Here is a 25,319-nt window from a genome sequence, read left to right as displayed (position 1 = left end):
GTGCATTCATCAAAAACATACTTGATTTTTTTGTGTCTCCTCCAAAACTCCAATATAATTCTATCAGCCCTCTGGAGACCATAACCAATGCTTGAAAAACTTCCACATCTCAATGCAAGACATCACCTACATTACATACTTAAGGCTATTGAAACTGACAATTCTTTACTAGGTTTTCTAGGGCACAATTGCAGGCTTTAAAAAAGAATGAATTAATCTTTGCTAGAGCTGAGAATAAGCCACTAAGAACAGGTCTATGTTTATGTTCCCTCTCACTCAACTAACAGAAATATATTTCAGAATCGGTAACTTTTCTTCCTATTAAATGATTTTGACTGTGTGCCCTCAGTTTGGAGGGAAGAGATAGCATTCATAAAATAACTACAAAGGGTTAAAAAAATACAGTGTAGTGTCAAAACAGCTAGGCATGAAGTCTGAAGCTCTTCAAAGCACAATGAGAAACTCCTATTTTGGATTACTGCTTGGTAGAAATGTGTTTTTATGACGAAAAAAATTTTAAAAGGTTGTGGGTTGAGAGCTTTGATGAGGTTGCTTAAATGCAAGGTTCAATAAAATATCCATCTGAGAGAGGGCAGAACTCAACAGTAGAAATGCAAGCCTAGAACTTGGTATAAAGGAGCTCTTGTACCTGCCTGGGCTTCATTTTAAAGAGGGCACTGTACATGTAGTCTTCCCTTATGCAGAACAACTCACACAAGCAGAAACAATCCATGGATATGACTCCCGAAAGACTTTTTTCTCTCTTCCCCTTTTACTTTTTAAAGGAAATTTCTTAAAGTTTGTAATTTAAAATAAGTCATTTGAGAAATACTGTTGTTTTCTCAATATAAAAGAATTGCTTAGGTCTTGCTTAAAGAGACTCAAGGCCCTTTAACATTGTGTCTGTATATCTGACAGCATAGAAGGCATGTTTCCTATTTGTGCAGTTATATGTACATATGTGTGAATATATATGTGTATATATATACACTTGTATATATAATGTCCGTTTAACATGTAACTTTCTAGACTGCTAGAAATAAGGTTGCATCCTGGACGACATTCTACACCTCTGGAGAAAAATTCCTTTCCATGACTTTTGCTGTCTTATAATAAACCATGGATGATAAATGGGTCATTATTGCCAAATCTACCAAAAGTGTGGGAACAACAATAGGCATGTGCCATCCTGACAGTTTTCCTTTCTTTTTTAAAATAAGACATCATCACTTTTAAGAGTGATGTTTCAGGTTTGGCTTTTCTTTCCAAGTTATACAGAGGGAATAAGAGGAAGAAGCAGCAGTTCAGAAGTTAAATATTGGAGATAAAATTACCCTGCCTATAGTACAACGGATAAAAAAAACAAACAAAAATATACCTTACAAATACAAAAAAATTAATAGGAAATATCCAGAGATTTTTGGTAGTTGTGGTTAGCCCTTTTTTGTGTGGAAGAAAGGGTGTTTATTTCAGATGGCTTATGAACAGCATGTTTGAATACTCTCTCCTGGGGAGAGCAAATTCCATTGGTGATGACTGCTCCACCATGGGCAGTGAATGTATGAAGATAAAGACTGTATGTAGAGACACAAATATTTATAGCTCTGTAAACTCTAAAGAGGAAAAAGAACACCCTTTATTACAATAGGAGTGAAAAAAAAAAAAAACCCCGTATCTAAAACAGATCTGCTGTAGACAGAAAATACACATATTGACAGGAGTTCACTAGACATCACTCCTAAAGTCCAGTTTTGATGCAACCACTTTTATCTCTGTCCCCCTGAAACAGTGAATCCCCAAGTTAGGATAGTTGTCTGACCAGAATCAGAATCAGTCTGACCAGAATCATAAACTATTATTTTGTGTGGATCTTGGTATCTGCATGTTTTCCTAAAGGACAAGGGGATCCGAATGGGGCTTTTAAACTGGCAGATGAATCCCTGAAAAAATTCATTCTAACAATGTCCTATTGCACTCCATGTGCTTCTATTAGATAGATACTTGGTCTCTACCTACCGAACCCACAGGCTCATCTCTCACTCACACATAGTTACAGTTCCTACTTTTCCTCCTATAACAACTGCAGTGCTTTCAACAAGAGCAAAACAATAATAAAAATAGTAATAATAAAAAGGTAATCTACATTATTAACTTCCTTTTGGTATATTACAGTGGTATTTTCTGTACATGGCCCAGAACTAAGTTCCCTATGTACATACAGACTGGGGTAAGCTTGACCTTGGAAGTCTTTGCTTATGCCCTGAAAGACAAGTTCCTCTCTTCACTTGAGTTTCTCACCACATTGCCATTTTGAAGTAGCAACATTCTGTAAACCTGGAGGGGCTGAGTAAAGGGCTGGGAATAGGAGAGCGGGTAAATTTCCTTCTTTCTCCTTCCACAGTCTGTATTCACAAAGTCTGTCAGCAGCTGCTGTTTTTGAATTCACCATTCTCCGTGATGGAAAGCTTGGTGGGATTGGTGGGAGAGATGCCATTGCGGACCTGCATGCTGTACCGCTCCTTCACTTGGGTCAGTGCGCTCATCAGTCTGGTGTTGGCGGAATCCAGAGACACGATTCGTTTTTCCTATAACATACCAACCAAGGCTTTACTCAGCTTATATGGAAGAAATAATGCCCTTTCTTTACTGAAGGACCTAGTCCAATGCTTTCTCTCACACAGTGGTAGGCATGGTGCTTCCCAAACAAATGGAACGTCTCTGCCTCTTTCTGCAAAATGGTAAGGTTCTTCTGCTTCCCCTCTTTTTTCTCTGTTTCCCCCTCTACTTTCTCTCTTTTTCCTTTCAGCATAGCAGGACTCGTGTCAGTAATCTCTTAGAACATTATACGGCTTTGTACAAGTAACACCACGTTACTTCAGACTATGCAACAGTAGTGTCAAGATGCCTTAAGTGCTTTTGGTCAAAATTGAAACATGAAAATTAGGTGGCAAAGAAAGAAGCACCAGAGGTTTCATTTCACAGAAGAGAAGTGCATGTGATCTATGGGTTCTTATTCCCAAAAGAACGCATAACAGTCACATTTAGAAAAGATTCACATTGTGCTCAAAATTAAAACAATACACGGTGGCAGTTTAAAGTCACCAGTAAGGTGAGGATGCAAGAGCAAGAGGAGATAAAAGCAGCCAAAAGCTCAGACCAAGGAGTTATTTGACTATGGGGAGGGAATGTGACTTGAAAGGGGGATGCTATAAACATAACACATGAGAACAAATAGAGAACACAGGCTCCTAGACCCATTCCAGCTCAGAGTTACTCCAGGAAAGTTGTCCAATAAAGAGAATGCTTTCATTTTACTTTTGAGTGTCTGTAAAAAAATAATGCTTTAGAATCACATTTTGGAAGCCAAGGTTGTTGAACACACACACACACACACACACACACACACACACACGGAGAGAGAAAATAAACTAAGGGGAATAAGGCCCCCCAAACAGTTAATCTAAAGGAAGGTAGGACCAGCTTAATTTAAAAAAAATCATCCCATCAAAACATCAGTCTCACAACCATCAGGAGAGACACTCAGATTTGGCAGTTAGGTAATCACCCCAAAACCTTTCTAACGTTAAGTTAGAAAATAAGCTTACACAGAGAAGAACAGTCTTTATCTGTGCTCATGAAATTAAAAAGAAAATAGTCCATGAAGAACAACCTTAAAGCTAAAAGGAATTTTCCCACCCTGGTAAGGGTTAGTCATGGTATGGTTCACAGGGGAGGCACAAGGGCTGAGGGCCGAGGGTTGAAGCTGATCCTTGATATTAAAGCAGTAGCTACAGAGGGCTGCCGATGTAGCACTGCTCCACGGGAACACTAAGTCTCAGGAGCACACAGAGCAAAGACCAGCGCCCGGGGAGAGTATGGGTAAAACCACTGATAACGAGAGCATCAAGTGATGTTTCCCCTTGATCTCCTGCTTTGCTGCGGGGTGGGGTCTGTATGGCAGTTGTGTGGTGGTTACAATTTAAAAAGTATGAAAACAAAATGAAATAAAAAACTATCTTATTATTTTTATCAACCCTTTAAAAATTTTCTTTCCTTGATGGAGAATGCAGGTGATACGATATACACAAAATCCTCATTATTAACTAATTACTAATCTCAGATTCTTTTACATTTTTTATTTTGGGAGGATTACTTGTTTTAAATTCAGGAAAAACTTAAAAAGAGAAATGCTGTAAGGCATTTAAAAATAGTTAAAAAAAATTATAGCCTGCAAAGTTTACTAGGAAAACAAGTGTAGATCTTTTAAAAGTCAATAGGTAGGGGCCAGGGATTTAGGTCAGTGGCACAGTGCCTGCTGGCACAGGTGCAAGGTCCTGAGTTCAACCCCCAGTACTGGGAAGAAAAAAAAAAAGTCAATAGGTAAGAGCTGGCTAGTGGTTACCAGAAAACGAGGGAAATGCCAAATATAATCCCTCCCCCTGAAGGTTAACAATGATCTCTAAACAGAGCAATTGCTAATTTCTGCAATGATTAAAGAAAAGATATTTTAGTATTGGGATGAATTATAAGGTTCCAATAGCAAGGAAAGCAGGATTCTCCAGGGTTCATTGAAAAATTCAAGCATTTCCAAAAACTTATTTGACTTTTAGAGGTTCTGAAAGACAGCTAAGAATGATTATAATTTGTTATTGCCTATAAAGGTAACAATTGAAAACAAGCAAAACTCTACTTGACAACTGAAGTTTCCAGGTGGAGAAACTTCACTTATAGTTTCCTTATTGCCAATGTCTCAAGATAAAACAAAACGTGGAAAAAAAAAAATCAAATCAAACAGAACATTTGAAAGTCAAGTTCAGCTGGCACAAGATGCTCTGACATTTTGATTCTGCCTGTACTAGAAAGCCAAGCAATCTAATTCATGCCTGATGGAAGGATGTCAGCATAGGGAGTGGCAGGAGCTGGAATGTGTAGGAGGCTGGTGCACTGGGCCAGGGCTGGGAACTGCTCAGCTAGAGACCGGACAGGGTTTACTTGCCTGTTTGAATAATCTCATTTCCATTTATGACCTGTAATTTAACACAGTGGAGATATCACTTGCAACAGTAACTAGGCAACTGCTTTGCTTCTTATAGGAGGAAGCCCTTCTCTGTTCTCCGAGTCATATGGAGAGATTCTGGGAGTCACAGTGTCCCCTGGTGCTTGGGAGTGAAAGGTGGCCCATTTCTTAGTCTGATATCTAAGCACAAGTTTCTTAGTCCATCATTAGGATCCTCATGGCTGAGCTACCAGGTGTAAGACTGGTGATTCTGCCACTTGGTCATGGCGTGCTCATCCTTTCATAGTCCTAGTTAGAAAGTGTCTGTTGCAGGCCTGTGAATGAACTCACTCAAGGAGAGGGGGTGTTGAACTCAGAGACAAGCCTTTCCTGTGGGAGTACAGGACATCTGAATCTCAGAGGGATGAAAACCATGCACGGAACACCTGGATGTTAGTGTTTTGAGAAAAGAGAAGTGCTAGGTTTAACCCAGAGGACAACTGCATTCATTTTAGAAACATGCTTTATCAACAGTGGCACCAACATACCTATCAGGTATATAAAAGTATGAGTTACCTCTCTGGGAAGCTTTCACCCCCAAACATCATTCTAATAAATGATGCTAGAGGGCTGTTCTATTCCATCAGACACTTAAGAGGTAAGATTTATTCTTATGAAAGAAAAGATCCCATATAAAAAGGTTGTGCCACAAAGGATGCCAAAGGGTGTTAAAAGTCTTTTGCTTTAATAAGATTTTAACGTATCACTCAGACAACAGCTGGGACAGAGAAATTTTCCTTTTAAGGATACTATAATTTTAAATGTCTTTAGTGTTTAATGATTTGTGCTACACGTGGTATAGTGGTTTTCAAAATGTGGTCTAGCGTACTCTCCAAATATTCTTTTGGGATCCACAGTCTCTACAGTAATGTCTGTGTTTTAGTGAGTAATTTATCATATTTAACCAAATCCAGGACATTCTGACTCACTAGTTGAGTGGTCTTTGTTGTTGAGTGGTCACTGGAGTAGCTGGATACTGATATATGGAAGGTACCTTGTTTCTCTATTAAATTTTTCAGAGAACCAAACTATTTGAAAAACCACTGCCTTGAGGTATGTACCCAGAATATTAATTAGTTTGGTCAGATTATAAGTTTAAAACTGACTGAATGTTTTGAGGTAGCATTTCCCCAAACCCTGTGCACGAAACTCAGAGCTTGTGATCCCTGAGAAATCAGATTTCCTCCCTGGCTTTCTCCTTCTGTGACTATGACTTCTGATTCATACCAATTTAACCTGACCTAAATGTCAAAATAAGGGCAGGTAGTGTAGAAGCTTTCAAAGGCTAATGATCAGGTTGTCTTGTCAGACAACGTTCACACAGCCATGATGGTGGCACAGCTGAGTTTTCTCTGCTTAAGACTGTCTGTGTGACATCAGCTGAAATTATTAAAAAGGTCTGTTTTATCTTGCCTGGTGTGGTGATTAATAAAAATTTCCCTGCTTCATATTATTATATTGAAATTCTGCAGGCGAAAACTTATCAGCACTAGTTTCCCTGATTCAACTGCCTTCTCTTTATCCAGGTTGTTTTAAGCCTCTGGGATGCATTTTTTAGAGTATGTATAGCAAGATGGCCTTATCTCTACTCCCCTACCCTTACTCACTTTGGGTATACCCAGCCAGATTTTTTAAAAAGGAGCGGGTAGAACAATGACAGAAGATCTTTTTTTTCTTGATCTAGAATCTACAGAGTTCAGGAGTCTAAATATTTTGGAAGCTACCCTGATAAGACAGCATCACCATTCACACCTGACCTCCAAGTCTGCTGTGCTTGATGGAGTACAAAGCCCACAAAACATTCTTCCCATGACTAGACTTTCAGCCTCCTAATTCCTTTGGAAAATAAAACCCATACCATATTGATCCTGTAAAGAAAGTAGACTGACTGTTAAATGCATGTTTAATACTGGAGGTGTTAACATATATTGGGTAATGGCTGGTAAGTAGAGAAGGAAGTGGAACATTTATACATATGTATTCTTGCTCTCCTTTTCATTTTATATCTTAAGATCGAGAAATGCAAACCTGACTGGTTGTCTTCAGAGGTGATACATTCAGTGACTATAGGAGTTACTATCAAAACTGCACCTGCCTTTTGTTCTTTCATTCTAAGAAATATAGTCACATTTTGCACTTATGAAAAGAAGTTAGAAATATTTCTTGCCTCCTAGATACTGCTCTGATCACTGATGTGTTCCTCTGAGGTGCTTGTGGCAGCCATAATCTCACTGGTGTCACAGGTAAGTTATTGCAAGCAGAAGCCTAGGTTCGGATTTTATCAACCTTTTCTTAAAAAGTTTTATCCAAAGAGGCTGTCTAAGCACAGCACCAAGGTGGCCAAGCACATTCCAAGCAGCAGTGCCAGATCCTAAACCAAAAGGCTAACAGGAAAGGTACCTTCTATAATCTTGTCTCTCTCCTGAAATTTGAGTACTGTCTGAGGCTAGAAGTTGATGGCTAGACGTGACTGACAAGACCGTGAACAGCACAGCCAAGCAATGGTCAGTAGAGGTCACAAGCCAGACACATGCAGTGCACTTTTCACAATTACCCCTTTGAAAATGTTCTCCTTTCCAGAAGGAAAGAAGCAAACTCCACCATGCAGTAGGTTGAGATTTGTCAAACAACTGTGCTAAACACCCTAATACTTTGCTGAATTAACAAACTTATCATTAGTGAAAGAAAGGAATAATAATGGAGGGCACATAGAAATTCACTTAATCTTCAAATGCCAAGAACTTTTCAATGCCTCATTTTCTAGTGCCTACTTTGTCATTTGCATGGGTGGGAAGTCAGAAAAAAACAGTTATTAAAAACAAGTGGCTTCAACTAGATTCAGAGCCTGCTTACCTGGGCATCAATTATTTTTTGCTTTGCATCGATAACTGCTTGCATCTCAGCATGATCCTTCTTCAGTTCCTCTTCCACAGCCATTAGCCTAGAATGTGGTAGGAAGGAGGTATCAACATTTTCATATAGGGCTAGGTAATGTGGAGAACAAGAAACTTAAAACATCCTATTTTAAGCTTTCTAGTCTTTCCTAATAAGAAAAGTGTAACAATCTTTTCTTTCTTTTCACCTTCAAAGAAGATAGCCACGGCTAATTTCTCTACATGTGACTAGATTTCATGCATTTCATCTCTGTTGGAGCAGTATTTCTCCAATCATTTTCTCTTTTTCCTCTCTCAGATCCCTCCCTCAGCACATCTTAATTTCACTGTAAAACATCAAATCATGCAACAAAAATAAACCATCGCCTTTTTAATATCAAGTACACAGTAACCACATTCGTTTCCTTTGACAGCTAAGTTTCTTCAGAGTGCTCTGTACTTAGTAAGTCTAATTTATTTCTCAACCACTGCCCACAATCTAATTCTTTAATTCCTCTGTTCTAGCCAATGGCTCAATAGCCTCTTTCTGTCCTCCATTTACATGACCTGTAGTTTTGAGTAGACTGCCTGGGCTCAAATCCTGGTGGCACCACTGTGTGATCTTGGGCAAGAGACTTAAAGAATTTGTCACCAGCTTTTTAATCTATAAAATGAGAATGAAAATCCTATCTCAGAGGTTGAAGTGAAGACAAACAAATTAATATTTGTAAAGTTCTCAGAAAAGTGCCTGGCCAATAGTGAGTGCTACATAAGTGTGTGTAAGACTGACCTCTCTCTTATTCTCCCTTAGTTGGTGGCAGTGGGATTCTCTTTTGGTCCTCTGGCCCTAAAGACAGACAGTAAAACCCCTTTCTATGTTTCTGGACTTGTTTTGGAAATTTAAGTTAGTTTTGGACACTGGTTACTTAGATTTATTAAGTCTAGTTCTTTTCTATAACTTCTCAAATGAGCCGCTAGGTCCCTACCTTTGTTTTGAATTGCTATGATTATAGAAAAAGCCTCCCCTTATCACTGTAAGAGATACAGTAAGTCTCATGTTTAAGATACTTGAAGAGAGACAGCACATTTGTAGAGAGTACCACAGAGTATATTCAGGAGAGACAGTCTCACTGTGTAGTCCTGACTGGCCTTGAACCTTGGCAGTCCTCCTGGCTCAGCACCCCCAAGAGCTCGGATTACAGGTGTGCACTACCACACTCAGCTCTTTATACCTCTTAACAACCCCACATCCGCCACCAGGCAGTCCTCTAACCTGCTGATGATGCTTTTCATCTGGCTGTCTTTCTCTTCCTGTTGCCTGCGCAGCCGCTCCTCGCTGTCCTCCAGCCGGGCCTTGTATTCCAACAGCAGCTTCTGCATCTGCTGTTCCTGCACCAGCAACCGCCGTTCATACTCCTCCAGCCGCCGGCTGGACACTCTCAGGCGCTCCTTCAGTTTGCTAATTTCTTGTTCATACTAGAGCAAAGGAGAAGAAACACAATGACAGGGAGACTGGTTTTAGAAATTAGCAATTATATTTTAATGAAAGAAACCCTAAGCAATGTGGCTGGATGCTGTCTGAATTGCCACTCCCTTTGTTGCTGCTAGTGTTATTTAAAATGATTAACTGGCACAAAACGTTAATGAAACATTGCCCCCTTCTAAAATTACATTTTAAACCTTTACTTGGCATTCCAAATTCTACAGATTATGTACTTCTCTCCATATTAAATTACCAGTTGCTATAAGCCTTATCCAATCTGTGATGGTTATCAAATGGGAAGGGTGAAAAAGTTCAAGTGCTTAGAAGCCCAACAAATGTCTTAAACCAAAAGTGTCTTACCACAGAAAAGATGTAGGACCCCTAACATTATTGTCCCTCATCAGACTGCCATTCCTTTATTCTACTAGAAGCAGCCTTTTGGAGAACAAGCAACATTTCTAGGATATTAAGTCAATGAATCAGTAAATAGCATTTTATGGCAGAGTAGGCTACTACTGTTTTCTCCCTGACTACAAAAGTGTAAAAGGTCTGAAAGCATTAAGAAAAATCTTACAAATTCACCAGGGCTGATTAATATTGCCTTTTGGCCAACTTTGGTGAAATGGCTCACCTACCCAATTTGGTACTTTTTGCCAGAATATATGACTACATTCTCACGAATAATTCTTACATAAATTCAGTAATGCAATTGGTTATATGGCTCTTTCTGCTGTGGATGGGGTCTAAGTGCAATGAAATGTCAAATTTTCTAGGTGAGGGAGGAGGCATGTTTTCCTATGAATTCAAAGTCTATTTATATTCACTAGTAATCAATGATAAATCTGTATAGTACTTTAAAAATGCAATTTTATATAATACTATCTCACTTAATTGGCCACTACTTATCCAAACCTGTGGTCCTAAATTATGCTTGTTAATCCAAAAAGTCAAAGGTGAAAGTTTTTATGACAGTTCTAAAGAGGTAAACTGCACTAATAAACATAATTTGGGATTATGCTAATAAGTTAGTTATTTGGTTGTCAGTTAAATGTGATAATACCACACATGATAACAAGATTATTATCTGATCCTTTTTAATGTAAATTTTCTACCAACAAACTCAAGCAATAGATGATAAAAATAATTATTTATAGAACTCTACATTCTTTATCTAAAAAGACAAAAAGCAAAATAGTCCAAGCCAAAGTGTCACTAAGATACGGATAGTAAGCCCAGTACTAAGGTAATTTTGACCTTATAAATACTAACATATATATAACTAACATAAATATAACTATTTACCTAAAATGACTAGAAATGAATAACAGAGTGTCTCCAATATCAAGGCAATCTTTATGAAAAAAAAATTATCTTCGTCCCCTGTAGTACGATGGGCATTTTCTACATATGTTCAAGTGGAGATGCTACTATTATACACAGACATAAATATGATGGTTAACACAGAGGTAGAGGGAAAGATGGGGGCAGGTAGACGTGATGTTCTTGTCTTCAAATCCCTTTTAGTGTTCTATCACTTGCCAAGACAAAAAAGTCAATACAGACAGACAAGGTTCTACCTTCTCAGCATGCTTAGCTTCATCTTGATTTTGCTCAGTTTCTTCTACATCCTCTTCATACTGTCCATTGTTTAGAACCCAGGCTGCTGTCCTCTCAACTGGGGACATTGTGGCAGAGTCCACAGGTGACTGAACCTGCATGAGAAATAGTTATTAGCATTTGTTAAAATAGCTCATCCACTCATTACGTATCACAAAGACAACTACTTTTAGAAGACATGACAGTGATCCTTTAATTTTCTTTTCTTTCTTTCTTTTTTTTTGGTATCGGGGATTGAACTCAGGACCCTGCACGTGGCAAGACGCAAAACCACTAAGCTAAATCCCCAGAACGATCCTATAATTTTCTATCAAATGTTCTTAACTTTAAATAATGTTTTATTAATGAAATGGATAGGGAAAAGAATATCCATTGGTATATATCACACCCAAGAACCATCCTTTCTCCTTCTAAAGAAAGCCAAGGCCTTAAAATTATTAATTTGTTCAGTGGTCCAAATGCTTATAGGTACCAAACTACCTGGTAAGACTAAGATGACAGAATGAGAGAAAGAATGTGTAATTTGATGGTGGACTGCCCACATGGGGAAAATGTCTGTTGAACAGAGAGATGATCATGGACCAAAGAACTGATTAATGCTATGCAAATTCAGAGGGTGATACATTTAGATAGCAGAATGCCAAATACTTAGTTTTCATACTAACTACTTAGAAAAAGAGAACAAGTGATACTGATTATTTTTAGAGACCACCAACTTCCTAACAGCTTAAGATCACTCAGCCCCCACCCCCACCTTTGGTACTGGGGTTAGATCAGGAATCCACGTTTTAAACTAGAAAGTTTCTTGATCAAAATTGCTGTACAGTCTAAGGCATATTTCTATCTAGTTAGTATAACAGGGACATAGAGGATAGGCCTGCAGATGCCCAGTTGGTAACGAAAAGCAGGATAAAACCTGGCACCTTTGCCTTCCTTTTATGTATGTTATCTTTATTACTGTAAAAGTTTGGATCAGATCACTGCTCAGCTCTGTATGTAGGCATGTCAATTACTTAAGTGTCTGAAAACTACCACTACAAGGTTTGTTAGCTCTTAATTAACCTTACCTTTCTCATCCCCATTCTAGGCTGAGAACACCAAGTTAGAGCACTGAGGCATTTTTAAGATTTGCAGGAACATTCAGGTGCCAGCTTTTCCAACATCTGCTGCAGACCCCCTAAATGGTGCCTAGAAGTCTCTAGTCTGGACTCCACCGAAGACTCCAGTCTGCAGGCTAAGCCTGTAGTCACCTTGGATTTCAGGAACAGGAGAGCTTCACAGAAAGATCACCCCTAGCGGGGCCAGTCACCTCATGGGAACTGGACTGCTCCCTCAAACCACTGTCTCTGGAACCACCTCACAGAACCAATCGTGAGATAATGATCAACCAGAACAGGATTACCTACACCACCAGCTATGTAAAACCTCAGCTAGACAAAGCCCCAACCTTTGCCTTTGTTTCCCTTTCCACAAAACCTCAAAGTGTCTGTCAACCCCTCAAGAAGACAAATCTTGAACTTCTTTTTGTGCCCCTTCTTCACGGCCAGGTTGAACAATGCTCTTCCCCGTACTTCACTACTCTTATCTCCTTGACTGTCTGGCATTTTAGCACCAGTAGCTGAGCCAGACCTGTTGAGATCCCTGGAGCATTTTAGCACCAGTAGCTGAGCCAGACCTGTTGAGATCCCTGGAGCCGTAAAGTTAAGACAGCAAGATAATTGTTCTTTTCTAATACAGATATACAATGTTAAGAATTCTGGCCTTGAGGAGCAACTCTGCCACTTAGGGAGTTCCATCACTTAATCTCTGAAATACACTATGTTCTAGTCTACTGAAGACTGCCATTGCCTATTCTCACCATCTCAAAGGGAGTAGTGAGGATTGGGTGAGAGAGTTTATGTGAGAGTTCTCTGGTAACTGCACAGAGCTATAGAGAGGTTTCATGTAAGTCTTACTATATTTATGTTTCAAAAACTAGACCTGGATATAGTTTAGGCTATTGAACACTACTGCCTTTTTCCCCTTTTGACATTTCATAGATAAATAAGAAAGGCCTCATTCCTAAATACTGATGTGTGTAGTTTATATAAGTAGATACTTAACAAGCAATTGTGAATGATCCTATACACATTCTTTCTCTAAAGCCACAATTTTATAATATAAATATACATTAAATTTCAGTACTCTTGGAACTTAAAAAATTCTATCTCCCTCTCTACTATAGTTGTAGGTATGTTTCATTTATTTGTGCATAAATTCTTGTCATATCCATCATATCACTAATATATTTATTTACTGCTTTTAAAATAACCTTTTTTTGAATTAGCTAAGCCCTTGAGCTGAGCAATATTAGCAAAATCTTAACTTTGATATTTCATATATATTTTATATGGTTACATATTAATGGTTATATATTTTTCTAATATGTATCAAAACAATTACATGATTAATAATCGTGTACACTAATTTTGAATATCACCCTTGGGAAGAGTGACCAATAGGACATAGCATCACCTATAAAAGGAAGATAACTATTTAAATCAAAGTTATGTGAGAAAAGAGATGCCACAAGAAAGCACTTTATAAACTAAAGGCACCTTACACACATGATGCATTTCTCCCTCTGGTGGACTTTAAAAGCAGAGCACAGAATTGTTTTTGGGTTGGTGAACGGCAACAGTGACAAGGGTTTAGGTTTTTATTTGATATATGTGTATTGGGAAGGCAAAAGAATATAGCGATGAGTCTTAAAAAAAATTAACAGCAAGTCAACATCTAAAGGAGACAAATACCTTTTTAGTTTTACAGTCCTATCACTCTAGCACAAAAGGCACAGGAAAGCTGCTTTATTGTAAAACCAGAATTTCCTATTCGATAGGAATAGGGATAGCAGTTTGAGATAAAATAGGTATTAAGACTAATAACAATTTTTACTATTAGGAATTTAGAAAAAAGTTTAATAGCTCTCTAAGTGGTTGGTAAGTTGTTGCTTGAATGAACTTTATTTCCCTGTGACTTGTTATAGGTAATTTTACTGAGTGTCTATAAATGCTCTGCAAACTAGTGGTATTCTTAAGAACACACAAAAGAAATAAAACATTTGCCTTTGAAAACATATTAAAAACAACAACAAAAACATTTTGGAGGTAATTGAGTCTTTAATTGTGAAATGAGAAGATGTAAAAACATGGGTTGGTTCATTCCACTGATGGTGTAACTTCAAAATGACAGATATAACGTCCAGTGAATTATGACAGGTCGTACAATGGGAGCTAGGCATTTAGGGTTTATTCCTATTTTATTGGTTTACTATTGTTTCAGTGACTTCTTAATAAGTTCAAGGACTTTGCTTGGCAAACACTAGCCAAAATAAAATTGACAAAAAAAATCAGACATAATTATTCCTTCTATTCATAATAAAGCCTTTACAAAATTTATAAAGGAAACCAAAGTTGATATTGAACAAATCAAAAGTATCTACTATTCCAGATTGGAATAAAATAGAAATGATATTCATTTCAAAATTATTGTTATTGGGCTGGGGAGTTAGCTCAGCGGTTTGGTGGCCTGCTTTGCAAGTGCAAGGACCCCAGTTCAATCCCCGGTAACAAAATTATTGTTATATGCTTTATATAGTATTAAAAACTATACACTATCTTTTACATTTTTTGGGGGAAGGTCTTATACGTGCTGGTCTTATTTACCAAGTAGAATGTCAATTTAATGGCACTACATCATACAGTTTTTTTGAATCGAAGTGACTAGTTAAATGCTTAACAGATACTCAATAAAAATTATTTATTCATTAATAGTCTCGATTCTAGAATTTATTATTAAAATTCATTACTAAAAGAAGGACACTGTTTTCCCTCTACTCCTGTGGAAGTGCATCAAAGGCTTTTCCTTAGTGACTGTTCTATCTCCTTTATAAGCTGAATGTGTAATTATCATCCCTAGTTTATAGACAAAGAGGAAAGAGGCTGGTAAGTGGTTCAAAACCCATCTTGCTTAGCTACAGCCTTAGGAAGAGAATTGATACCATTGACTCTCAAAAGAATAATTAAAGAAAATGCAGGAAAAAAGGCAAGAAGAAAAGCAGCAGGAATTTCCATTAGGAATAGCTCCTTTCTGAGATGTATCCATATAGGGATTCCCTGGGAAAAATAATGATGATTTAGGGCAAAGGGCCTGACATAGTAGTTTAACTGATACAGCAATTAGTCACAGACTGGCTATGCTGGGGACAACTGAGAACAGGCCAGTTCCTTGTTCCTGGGTAATATTCGCTAGATATAAACAAGCCTTGATTTCAGCTTCTTCACAATCTGAAATAGGTGCTCATAAATGAATAACACTCCTGCTATCGACACTAAAGAAAGGGCTGACTTAATGAGTAAACTAGGAGTTCTTGAGGAGTTTGGTCAGAACAGTATTCAACAAACCCAAATGTGAAAACTGCAGCACAATACCAGTATGCTTATCAAACATCTATTTTTTTCTGCTCCATGTTAAAGATAAAAGCAGTTTCTTTAGCAACAAATGCACACCTTCGCATTTTTGTTAAATATACCAAACATCTATTTCTAAAAGTCTCTTCAAATTACAATTTCTAAGGTTAGGTAACACGGTGACTGCTATTTATACAAGATTATATGATACATGATAGATAAAGAGGAAAGTGAGAAAAAAATTCAAATAGAAAGAGGTCAAAATATTAAAAGACTTTCCTGAAAAAATTAAATGTAAACTGTTTCACTAGAATTTCATTTCCTGCCTACTCATTATATTTGGAGAAGACTGAAGCCAAAGACACCGCCAACAATGCCTATTCCTTTGTGCCAATATACAAATGGAATTTGCAGGGCACAAAGCCACTGACAATTATAAACGCCTACAGAACAATCCCTACACAAAGAAATCCTCTAGTTTTTCAGAGAAAAGAATTTCCCAACACAATTTGCAATTAAAATGGGTAAAGGAATGTGCTTTAAAAATGTGCTGATTGTATAGAACTTTAGAGGCTCATAGGAGTGAGAATGAGAAACACAAGCAAGAAACTGGAAAGATAAGGAATACAAGAGCAACAACATTAAGTTTAAAGAATGAACCACCTGGGTACAAAAAACCAGTGTAGAAAAACCAGAATAAGATATCAAAATACAGTGATTTCTGCTTCAACTGGGGTGATAGTGGTAGCTACCTGCAAAGGCACAAAGATCAACATTTAAAGCTCTGCTAGGACATCTCACTATGGTTGTGCCTACTTCATGACAATATAATAAAGACATTCCTAACTCATCAGTGGCTGTGGTATTAATTTTTAAGTTGGTTTTTAGAGATGGTATATATTTCCATCTTGCATTCATCTCAGCCTTTTGTTTCTTCATAGAAACATATTCTGTGCTTATGTGATGTGTTATATTGTTCTGTAGGGGAATGGTTACAAATAACAGTTGATTCCAGATGAGTATCCAAAAAGTTATTTAATTTATAATATTATAAATATCAGCCTGAGTCATAGGACCTAGTAATTGAAGACTACATGATACAAAAATAATGGGTAGGCAGAAATCAAAGAAGAGAATTTTTTTCCTTAGACGAAGAAGTAAAAGCAGCAAATATGAAAAAATGTTCAACGTCACTGGTCATTCAAGAGATGAGAACACTGAGATTCTATCTCACCCCAGTAAGAATGGCTGCTATCAAGAAATCAACCAATAACGAATGCTGGCGGGGTTGTGGGGAGAAAGGAACCCTTCTTCATTGTTGGTGGGAGTGCAGACTGGTGCAACCACTGTGGAAATCAATATGGAGATACCTCAAAGAACTAGGATTAGAGGTTCCATTTGACCCAGCTATTCCTCTGCTGGATATCTTCCCAAAAGAATTAAAAGAATCATACCACAGTGATATGTGCTCACCCATGTTTATAGTGGCACAGTTTGTAATAGCTAAAACTTGGGAACAGCCCAATTGCCCATCAATTAGAGACTCGATAAAAAGAATGTGGTTTTAAAAAAATAAAATGGAGTACTACTCAGCCACAAAAAATGAGAAACTAGAGATATCTGTAGCTAAATAGTTGCACACTGAGGCCATACTCAAGTGAAATTAATAAGTCACATGTGTATATACTGAATAGTTTCTCTGGTATGAAAAAGTAAAAGTGTAAATAAGGATCAAAATGTATAAGTGATATTGTGTAACAGGAAGAAAAGGTCTAAAAGAGTAGAAGAAGTGGGAGGGGTAAGGGAAAGGTAAAAAGAGATAAGAAAAAATATGTGAAAAGTAAAAACATGGAAACAATGTCTTTGTAAACAAGGAAGGGTGGAGGGGCTGAAGGGAGGGTTGGGGAATGGAGAAAAATAAGAACCAAGATAAGCCATGTAAAGATACAAGATCCCAATGATAAATGTAATTGTACTGTAGACCTAGTATATACCAATAAATTAATAAAGATTAAAAAAAGAAGAGAATTTTAACTTTTCTTTCTAAGCCTGGACTTGAGACAACTTTTGAAAAATAGGACCCTTTCTCCTGCCTTGTCCCTCTGGGTCAGTCTGATGTTCTTATCTAGTATCTATCTCATCTTTACTACTCTCCTGCTGCTCTAAGACACGCCCCCCCATGTTTGTTTTCACACAGTATTCCATCTCTAAGATTAGCTATCTTTCTAGTGTCCTCCCAATAAATACTTTAATTCCTGGAAGTTGTTGTTATCAACCAATCACATGGAGTCAAAGACTGATAGCACCTAACACAAAATTTATGTGTGTGTGTAAAAAGATATATACATTTATACATAAAAGGATATATAATATAAATAAGATATATAGGGATATGTATATTTTTTCCTTTTTCTTAAATAAAAATGCATATTAAATCAAATGAATTGGTGAAATGTTTGGTAATATAACAAAAGAAAACAATAACTTTATGATTAAAGGAAAATTTTATTTCTCAGGGAAAAACAACTCCCCAATCAGCTTGAGTATTCACCATCTCCTCATTTTGTAGTCAAAGGTTCTGTAAATGCTTTTTTTTTTCTTTAAACAACTATTAGTGCAAAGGCAAAATGCTCAGATGATAGAGTGAAGGCAGAAGCTGCTAAATTAAGTGCTAGCCAGTAAAAATGCAAGTAAAAGACAAAGGTATCCCATCCACAAGGTTATTAGCTCACTTTAAAGGACAAAACATGTATCCAGTGCCTCAAAATGTAACATTGTAAGGAAGAAATGATGAAATTCTTGGCAAACAAGAAGAAAACTTGTAAGTCATGTTAAGATTGGTGCAACACTAGTGGGCCTTGTCTAGGTAAACAGTAATATGAGTGTGCAAGGGCTGAGAGCACACTCATTAGCTACCTGTGTTTCTCTTTTTACCTTCTCCTTTACCTTGCCTCTGTAGGTGCTCAGTTGTTTATTTTTCTAGCCATTTCCAGGAAAAGGCACATGGGACTTAGTATTACCACAGGGAGTAAGGGGGTGAAGTGAAGAGCAGTTACTTTAAATTCACAGCTTTATTCTGAACACTTAATAAAAAAGATCAAGAAGGATAATTTTTAGATTCCCAAAATATAGTTGATTTTGCTTACTGATTTTGTAGTTTAAGAGTATAATTACTCACTCAACATCACAGAGTGCAAACTTAGCAACTCTGCTGCTTGTAGAGAAAGTAAGGCCCCCTGAGTGTTTTTCAGAGAGTCTCCTCCGTGCAATGAGTCAAACTACATTCTGCTGCCTCACCTAGCCTGAAGCCTCCCAAACTTTTCACTTCCTCTATTTAAAAGTGGCAAAAAATATTATGTGGAAACTTTGTTAGCAATTGGATTTTCCAATGATTTATATATAAAGAACCAAGGAAGTAGGGCAGTTGGTGGCAGCAGGCCCCTCCAGCACTCATCCTTACCTGCTGTGTCTGCTGTCTCTGGATCGCTCTCACTTTGGGAACAGGGCTTTCTCTGGAGGAAGAGGACTGCTGCCGGGATCGGCTCCCATTCTGCACGGGTTCAGCCACCAAGGCTGCAGATGCCACTGACATGCTCCCAGTGCTACGTAAGGAAGCGCTATGGGGCAGGGATGGAGGGGCTCTGGCTCTGGCACCTAATGTGGCCTGGTCCATTTTTCGGATTTGGGTTTGCCCAGTGCTGTTTTGTCGTGGAAGAACAAGAGGTATGTGTCTGTCTGGCATATTGTGCCGCCGGGAGAAATCCTCACTCTGAGTGCTACGTTTGGTGAAATCTTCCATGCTGCTATTGCTGGGTCCACTGAGTTTGAAGTCTTCACTGTTACTTTGGCTTCTAGAACTGGCAGTGCTTAGGTTTTCCAAACTGGAATCGACAGAGGCCTTTGGCATGGCTGGAATTGGATTATTGAGGTGATAGACAGGATTCTGGAATGACAAGGGCTGGAGACTTCCTGGCTGGTTCAAGGCTGGATGCAGGGGCCGTCTCACTTGAGGTGCACTCTGGGGAGTGCTCTGGGTTTCCCGCAGTTGTTTGATGCTGGCCACCTGGGTTATAGAAAGCTGGCTTCCCATCAGGCGCATAGGCACATCAAGCATGACAGATGCGTGCTCCATCTGAACAGCATGAGTATCCTGGAGGTCCATGAGGGAGATGCTTCGACCATTAGGAAGGCTACTTTCCTTTTCATCCTTTTCAGAATACGTCATGCTCTGGGAGGAGGCCTGCTGAACCAGCAATAAAGTTTTCCCTCTGAAATAGCTGTCTGTGTTGTCTTGGCTTGGAGATTTTAGTTTATGCAAATCACTGTGGAAAAGAAAGGACCCTGAATTACTCTTGAGGAAAATTCACAGTTAAGACTCCTCAGTTTGGGCACATGAACCCTTCTGAAGTTTCATAGGCCTAATGTGGCAATGTGGATACTTACATTTCTTTAGAAACTCAAATTCATCATTACAATTCTTAGAATAAAAGTCAGTGTTTTTTAGTGTTCTCTCTGAGGAGGAGAATAACACTATGTATACCATACCATCACTGCCTTCAGTTTTTACTAGAATTCCAATAATCTCCTATTTAGAGAGATTAGTGTATCTCCCAAGGTACTTGAATTTATACTTAATTAGTTCTGTCATAACCTTCATGAGGAGAAGCTCTAAGCAGACAACCAAAGGGTCCCTCCTAAAGGCACAAGATAAATCTTGCCAGTCTAGAAAATTAAGTCTAAGTCCAGCTGACATAGACAACTATAAAATGGTTTCCACTGAGGGTGTCCCGAGTTTTGAATGCTACACTATTTGACATCAATTTCATAAAACTCTTACTCTTTATTAAGAAGGACATAGAATTTTGTATACATTTACTGAATATAACTCTATCCCATCATTCTAGAAAATAAGTTATCCTAGACTTTGTGAATACGACAACTGAATTTGTCTTAGATGATTCTTTTTAACTGCTCACAACTTTAAAGTTGCAAATTTAACAAATAAGAAGTTTTCTGCTAAATCTAAATATTATCTCTCTTTGAGACAGTAGTTCAAAATTTCTCTTTCATACCTGTCAGCAGGGTCTTCAAATATTTTCTGCAGCCCAGAAGAGAGGCTCCCACTGACATTTGGACTGGAGTTATGCTCAGTGAAGCGTCTCAGTTGCTGCTGTATTGGCGTAGGATTAGTCAGAGACTTGGTAATATCAGCGAGAACACGGGGGAGAGGCCCCAGTTTTGCCACGGTTGCCTGTAGGAAGGAATTGTCACCCTAATTGGAGAATGAGCATTGTGACATCCACCACAGATTGTTTTTGGGAAAATGAGGCCCATTGATGGAGGGGTGTAGGTTGGAGGGAAGGGTAGGTATTTGCATATGGGAGTGTCAAGTTCATAATGCATTGTTATGGAGCAGCGGAACCATGGCGTCGAGATGAATGGAGGAGGCGAAACAAGATGCAGCAGACATTGAGGAAAGAAAGGAAATAGAAATTAGGATTACGAAAATAAAAATTAAAAGACATGCTTAAAACAACCAAACTAATGCCATTCCAACTAAAATGGGCATGCAAAGCAAACTAAATCTTCGGGTGGCTAATAGACCAAAACAGAGAAAGGCAGGAACCAAACACCTTCTAACCAAAAGGAACTTCAAGACTAGAGGATTGGCTGGTGTGATGAAACTTACAAAGAAAAAAGACCACGTGAGAAAAGAAATGCATGCCAACATACAGGAAGGTGCTGCATTCAGGGATCCACACATGACAGGGCACAGTTAGTCAATAGTGGCATCCACTATTCCAGTCAATCTTGGGACCCCTGACCCACTGCTAACTTAGTTTCCATTAGTAAGGTAAGTTTTTTTTTTTTTTAAAAAACAGAAAAATCAGGTAAATTCTCTCCATGTGTCTAGATGTTATCCTGTACCCCAGGATCAGACACTAAAAAGGAGAAAGTGTGTATACACAGCAAAGCCTGTTAAAAAAAATGTTGATCTTGAATAAACCAGGCCTATTTCACAAAATAACCGTTTGTGCACACCATTGATGAAGTTATTTAAAAAAAGAATAATTTTGTTGTTGTTGTTTTTGAGACAGGAGCTTGCTATGCAGCTCAGGCTAGTCTTGAACTCACTATGTAGCCCAGGCTGGCCTTGAACTCCCGGTGATCCTCCTGCCTCAGCCTCCCGAGTGCTGGGATTACAGGTGTGTGACACCATGCTGGGCCAAGAATAACTCTGCAGTACAGGCATTATCCATTTCAATCATTTTTTTTTTCCTTCAGTGGATTCTAATTCTTGCGGGGTTTTATGGGACTTCTTGAACATAAATTAGTTTTACATGGCTGACTTTGGGAATTTTCTGTCTTCTCAATAATGAATAGACTCTTATACCCTGCTCAAATGGATACAATGCCATCTAAAAAATGTCTTTACTTGCTCAACAATGGCGAGCCTGGTTCATATTAAAGGGAGTTATCCTCAACACAGCTTTAAATTAAGATTTAGCTAGCATTTCTAACAGTGAAGAATCGGTTTTGGAGAATAAGTGATGATTTTACAAATGTTTACCAGTGGACACAATACTATTTATGCTTCCTTAGGAAAGTGGTCTTTTTCATAAGTTTTGTTCTTCTGCAATTTTTATTAACACATTTTTATAGATAATAAGGAAATTAAAGAAAACAAATCCTTATCACAAAAAAATGGTTTCGGAAGTTAATCTATTGCCACTACACTATTTTCTATTACAAAACTCCATGCCTTGTAAAATTCCAGAAGGAAAAAAGCAATTGGCATGCTTTATAATTTACTCATTAGTATGATATATAATAAAATTTAGTTTACAGTCAGAAAACAAATGATTGAAATATTGATTTGTGTGTCACATTTGCAGAAAAGTCAGTATCAGGATTTTCAGATCCCATTTGATCTCAGCACTGATAATTACAAACTTCTGGACCTCCATAGTAAAAGAAAAAACCATCCACACAAAAAATTTCATGACTAAAGTTACTTAAACATGATAAACAGTATTTTCCATGTCTATATATCTTTTAGAAATTATTAGATGAGGATTCATCTTATCCTATTACATATAAATGAGGATGTATACACCCACATTTTATATTAGTTTCTAGGCAAGTTTTCAGATATGTAAAAGTATATTTTATTCAGATAATTATTTTTAAATGTTTTAATAATTTCATGGCTTTCTAGAATTTCATAGCTGTGGAGCATATATTTTATTTAAAAATGGTAATCACTTACTTTCAGATATCTAGAGCAAAAGGTGCTTTTAACTAGCAAAAAGGGTGAGTATTATCACACACAGATATGCTCCAGAATTCAGGTACCCTAATGTTATCTATCTCCCACTTCCCATTCCTCTTTCAGCCTACTTTACCTTATCAAGTTGGGATACTACTTCCCACAGTAAGGAATGCAAAACTGAAAGTTCTCGGCCCAGATCAATGTAACCATCAAAGCCTGGGGTATTTGAGATGGTGTCTGGATTAGAGATCTCCAAAAGAAAGCGCTTCATTCCACCCCATTCATGTTCTAAAAAATCATTCATGAATGCCATGTATTCCTCTTTGTTACCAAACCTGAAGTGGAGGGTGAGAAAATGAGAAAGAACATATTCAAGAAAAAAGATATGATCATTTTGAGTTGACTTTACACAGAGCTATACAATTCATTTATTTTGTGGAGATAACAACTAATCTTGTTTCTCTGTAAGTGGTAAAAGAACTTTGTTTATAAGGTGCTGGGACTGAACCCAGGGCATTCTGCACACTAGACAAATATTCTATCACTGTGTACACCACCAGCCCTACAATGTATTCTATTTCCCTCTCCTTCTTTCCCTTCCCCTCCCTTCCCCACCTTACCTACCTACCTTCCTTCCTCCCCTCCTTGTCTCCTTCCTTTCTTTTTTTGTGGTGCTGGGGAACCCAAGGCTTTTGCACTGAATTTCATCCCTAGTCCTGTTAAAATGTTACTTTGAGATAGTCTTACTAGGTCGCCAAGTTTCCCAGGTTGGGCTTGAACCTATTTAAGGTTTTCTGGTATGTATTAAAGCAATATTAAGACTATATGGGGGCCAGGGATTTAGCTCTGGTTCTGCCGCCTGCTTCAAAGTGCAAGGTCCTGAGTTCAATTCCCCGTACCCCCCCCACACCCCAAAAAAGAATGCGCTAAGCATCCTGCTTCAGCTTGCTGGAGTGTTGGGACTGCAGGCCTGCATCATCACACCTAACTTCTAAAATATACTTTAATATTACTTCAATCATACTGAAAAACGAATAGTTTTCTATTCTCGGTAGGATAAAGCCAAAACTCATTTCTTTTCTCCACTATTTAAAGATCTTTATAAAATAGCCTTTACTTAACTATTAAATGTAACTGGCATGAACTTCAATATTTCTAGCTTCTTCAAAGTCTACCAAATATACTATACAGCTCTCTCCCCAATCACTGTATACTTTCAAAGATCTCCAATAGAAGCCTGGAACTGCAGATAGTATAGGACCCTGTGTACACTATGTTTTTCCCCATAAATATGTACCTATCATAAACTTTTACCTTTTCACTTAAGGAAGCACTTTAAAGCTTCTCTTTCACATTCCTAAACTGTCTGCATCATCACTCATATTGTTTGGGGTCATTATGAAGATAAAGGACACAAGCACAAGCACTGTGACACCTTCAACAGTTGATCTGAAAACCAAGATGACTACTACCAGACAGGTAGCACATAAAGGATGATTCATGTCCTGGGTGAGACACAGCCGGACAGCATGAGATTTCACCATACTACTCAAAATAGCATGTACATTTAAACTTAGAACTGTTTAGTTCTGGAATTTTCTGTTTACTAGTTTTGGACAACAGTTGACCATGAGTAAATGAAATCATGAAAAGCAAAACTTCGGATAAGAGGAGACTATATTCATTTACTTCTCCAATCATTTGCTCATGTGTTTTTATTGCCACTAGAAAAGAACCACTTCTTGCCTTTTAAGATTCTAGCTCTTTAGGGCCTAATTTAAGCCTTGTTATCATGTTTCAAGATAAACTAGAAATAATTTTCATTAGAATTAGCTCAAAATGGGCAAACAGGCATCTTTCTGCACTGGATGAGTAAGAATAAAATAGAGCACTTCTACAAACCCTCCATTATTTAAATACTAAAAAATAATCTTTTCATTGAAGTTCTAATTTTTTCTTCCATAAATTGCTAACAGAAACTTGTTTTTAACAGATGCAACTCAGTAGTAGAGTACCTTCTAATGTGTGCAAGGCCCTGGATTTGATCCTTAGTACTACAAGGAAGAAAAGAAAACCATTCATTTGTTTTTAAGTACATTCATGATCAGCTTTGTAAGTGTGAATTCTTTCCCAGCTATTTCTTTATATTATTTTCTATATAAAAAATAACATGAATTTACTGAGGAAAAAGCTGGAAACAATAAAAGTGTAAAGAAAAAAGTATGGGTGTACCCATTCAAATACCAAATATATTTGCTATGTACAGTTGCTTTCTCCTAACTTTCCCTCAAATAATTTTTAAGCCTACAAAGAAGTTGAAAGAATATACAATAAATAACCATATTAACCAAATGCTAACATTTTACCAAGTCTGCTTCATTCTCTCTCTATATATACACAGGCCTTTACTTCCCCTCAACTGTTTTAAACTAAGTTACAGACATCACCTCTAAACACTTTAGCATTCTTGTTTTTCAGAATAAAGAATATCTATTATATAAACCAATGCCATTTTTGCACTAAAACTTTTGAAAATATTATTCATTAATCATCTTACATATAGTCCAAA

General features: G+C 37.7%; 1 protein-coding gene across 7 annotated transcripts in view; it reads right to left on the bottom strand.

Annotated features, from left to right (window-relative positions):
- Nucleotides 1-652: 652 nt before the first annotated feature.
- The window catches only part of Rasal2 (RAS protein activator like 2), a 299,612-nt gene continuing 274,945 nt past the window's right edge, over nucleotides 653-25,319 (bottom strand). For 4 of the 7 annotated variants that reach the window (XM_010630221.1, XM_010630215.3, XM_033762118.1 and 1 more), the window contains 8 exons: nucleotides 22,884-23,085; nucleotides 20,550-20,749; nucleotides 18,938-19,799; nucleotides 10,990-11,124; nucleotides 9,203-9,405; nucleotides 7,910-7,997; nucleotides 4,997-5,027; nucleotides 653-2,585 (listed from right to left, as the gene is read on the bottom strand). In XM_010630221.1, the coding sequence (XP_010628523.1) occupies nucleotides 2,443-2,585; nucleotides 4,997-5,027; nucleotides 7,910-7,997; nucleotides 9,203-9,405; nucleotides 10,990-11,124; nucleotides 18,938-19,799; nucleotides 20,550-20,749; nucleotides 22,884-23,085 (1,864 nt within the window). In that variant the 3' untranslated portion in view covers nucleotides 653-2,442. The remainder of the gene's footprint in view (nucleotides 2,586-4,996; nucleotides 5,028-7,909; nucleotides 7,998-9,202; nucleotides 9,406-10,989; nucleotides 11,125-18,937; nucleotides 19,800-20,549; nucleotides 20,750-22,883; nucleotides 23,086-25,319) is intronic. The other 3 variants (XM_010630217.3, XM_010630216.3, XM_010630218.3) reach the window with 3 other exon arrangements.

Source organism: Fukomys damarensis, unplaced genomic scaffold (genome assembly GCF_012274545.1).
Source record: "Fukomys damarensis isolate Sample0158 unplaced genomic scaffold, DMR_v1.0_HiC HiC_scaffold_11, whole genome shotgun sequence".
In the NCBI taxonomy this organism is placed as follows: Eukaryota; Metazoa; Chordata; class Mammalia; order Rodentia; family Bathyergidae; genus Fukomys; species Fukomys damarensis.
The sequence above is the reverse complement of the archived record's forward strand: the minus strand, read 5'-3'. Positions and strand labels throughout refer to the sequence as shown.